Source organism: Pinus tabuliformis, chromosome J (assembly GCF_031772625.1).
Source record: "Pinus tabuliformis cultivar Carrire ecotype Pingquan chromosome J, CPIR1, whole genome shotgun sequence".
Classification (NCBI taxonomy): Eukaryota; Viridiplantae; Streptophyta; class Pinopsida; order Pinales; family Pinaceae; genus Pinus; species Pinus tabuliformis.
This window is the reverse complement of record NC_142295.1, coordinates 652654069-652654955: the sequence shown is the minus strand read 5'-3', so window position 1 is coordinate 652654955 and position 887 is coordinate 652654069. Positions and strand designations below refer to the sequence as shown.

The window sequence follows — 887 nt, the reverse complement described above, 5'->3', positions numbered from 1 at the left end:
CCTATTTTCTCTCGAAAGCCCACATATGAGTCCAAAGACCTATAAACACGACCTATTAAGTCCAAATGTAAGATATGGCTACATACACCTGACACATGGCTTGCATGCTTTTACTCTTGGTTAGCTTTGTTGCTTCGATCCTCGCTCCCTCCTCTTCTCTATTGCTTGTCTTGTCTCCATAATTTTTATTCATTGCTTTGGTCCTGTTTTCAACATGGCATATCAGCTTCTATCTGTGCACAAATTATCTTCTCTGCTGACTATCATCAAAATTTCTCATGCCCGTCAATATACGACAGTGGCGGCCGAAGCGATGAGAGCACGGGAAGTAGTGGCGCGGGAGTTTCCAGAGGGGAGTAAAGCAGGCGGAGGCGGAGGGAATACAAAGAGAAAAACGTTCTGGATGAGGGATCCGGCCACAGGGGACTGGATTCTAGAGGATCACTTCGGCGAGACCGACATTGCAGAGCTGAGGCAGAAACTCCTCTCCTCCAGAAAGTAGATAAATAGGCATTATAAGAATAGCTTAGTATTAACATCAGGCTTAGAGGTGCCGGAAGGAGATTGGCCATAGGCACATCTTCTGAGACTTCTTACACTTACTCACAGTTCTTGCAATTGTAAACGTTCTTTAGATAAATAAATATATTTATTGGCTCACTATTTTAAAAGCAGCTTCATTGAAGCAACCTAATGAGTGTGCATATTGGCCGAGAAGCATTTGAATGGTGTTCTCACACCCTTGTAAAATGGTTGGAAAGCACCCAAACTAGTCAACAATTTTCTTTAGAGCCTTCTGTGCTTCAAGAAACTCTGTACGAGTCAATTCTATTATAGTTGTGTTTTCCAATAGCTGCACAAGCAACATCAGATAAACACCTGCCATC

At 42.8% G+C, this 887-nt stretch overlaps 1 protein-coding gene across 1 annotated transcript; it reads left to right on the top strand.

Annotated features, from left to right (window-relative positions):
* Window positions 1–208: 208 nt before the first annotated feature.
* Window positions 209–502, top strand: LOC149228597 (uncharacterized). Its single transcript, XM_089375707.1, has one exon. It carries the CDS (start codon window positions 215–217, stop codon window positions 500–502), a length of 288 nt encoding a protein of 95 aa, XP_089231833.1. The 5' UTR covers window positions 209–214.
* Window positions 503–887: the final 385 nt, after the last annotated feature.

Coding starts and splice junctions, on each gene's coding strand:
- LOC149228597 (XM_089375707.1), top strand. CDS start 215: ATGGCATATCAGCTTCTATCTGTGCACAAATTATCTTCTCTGCTGACT.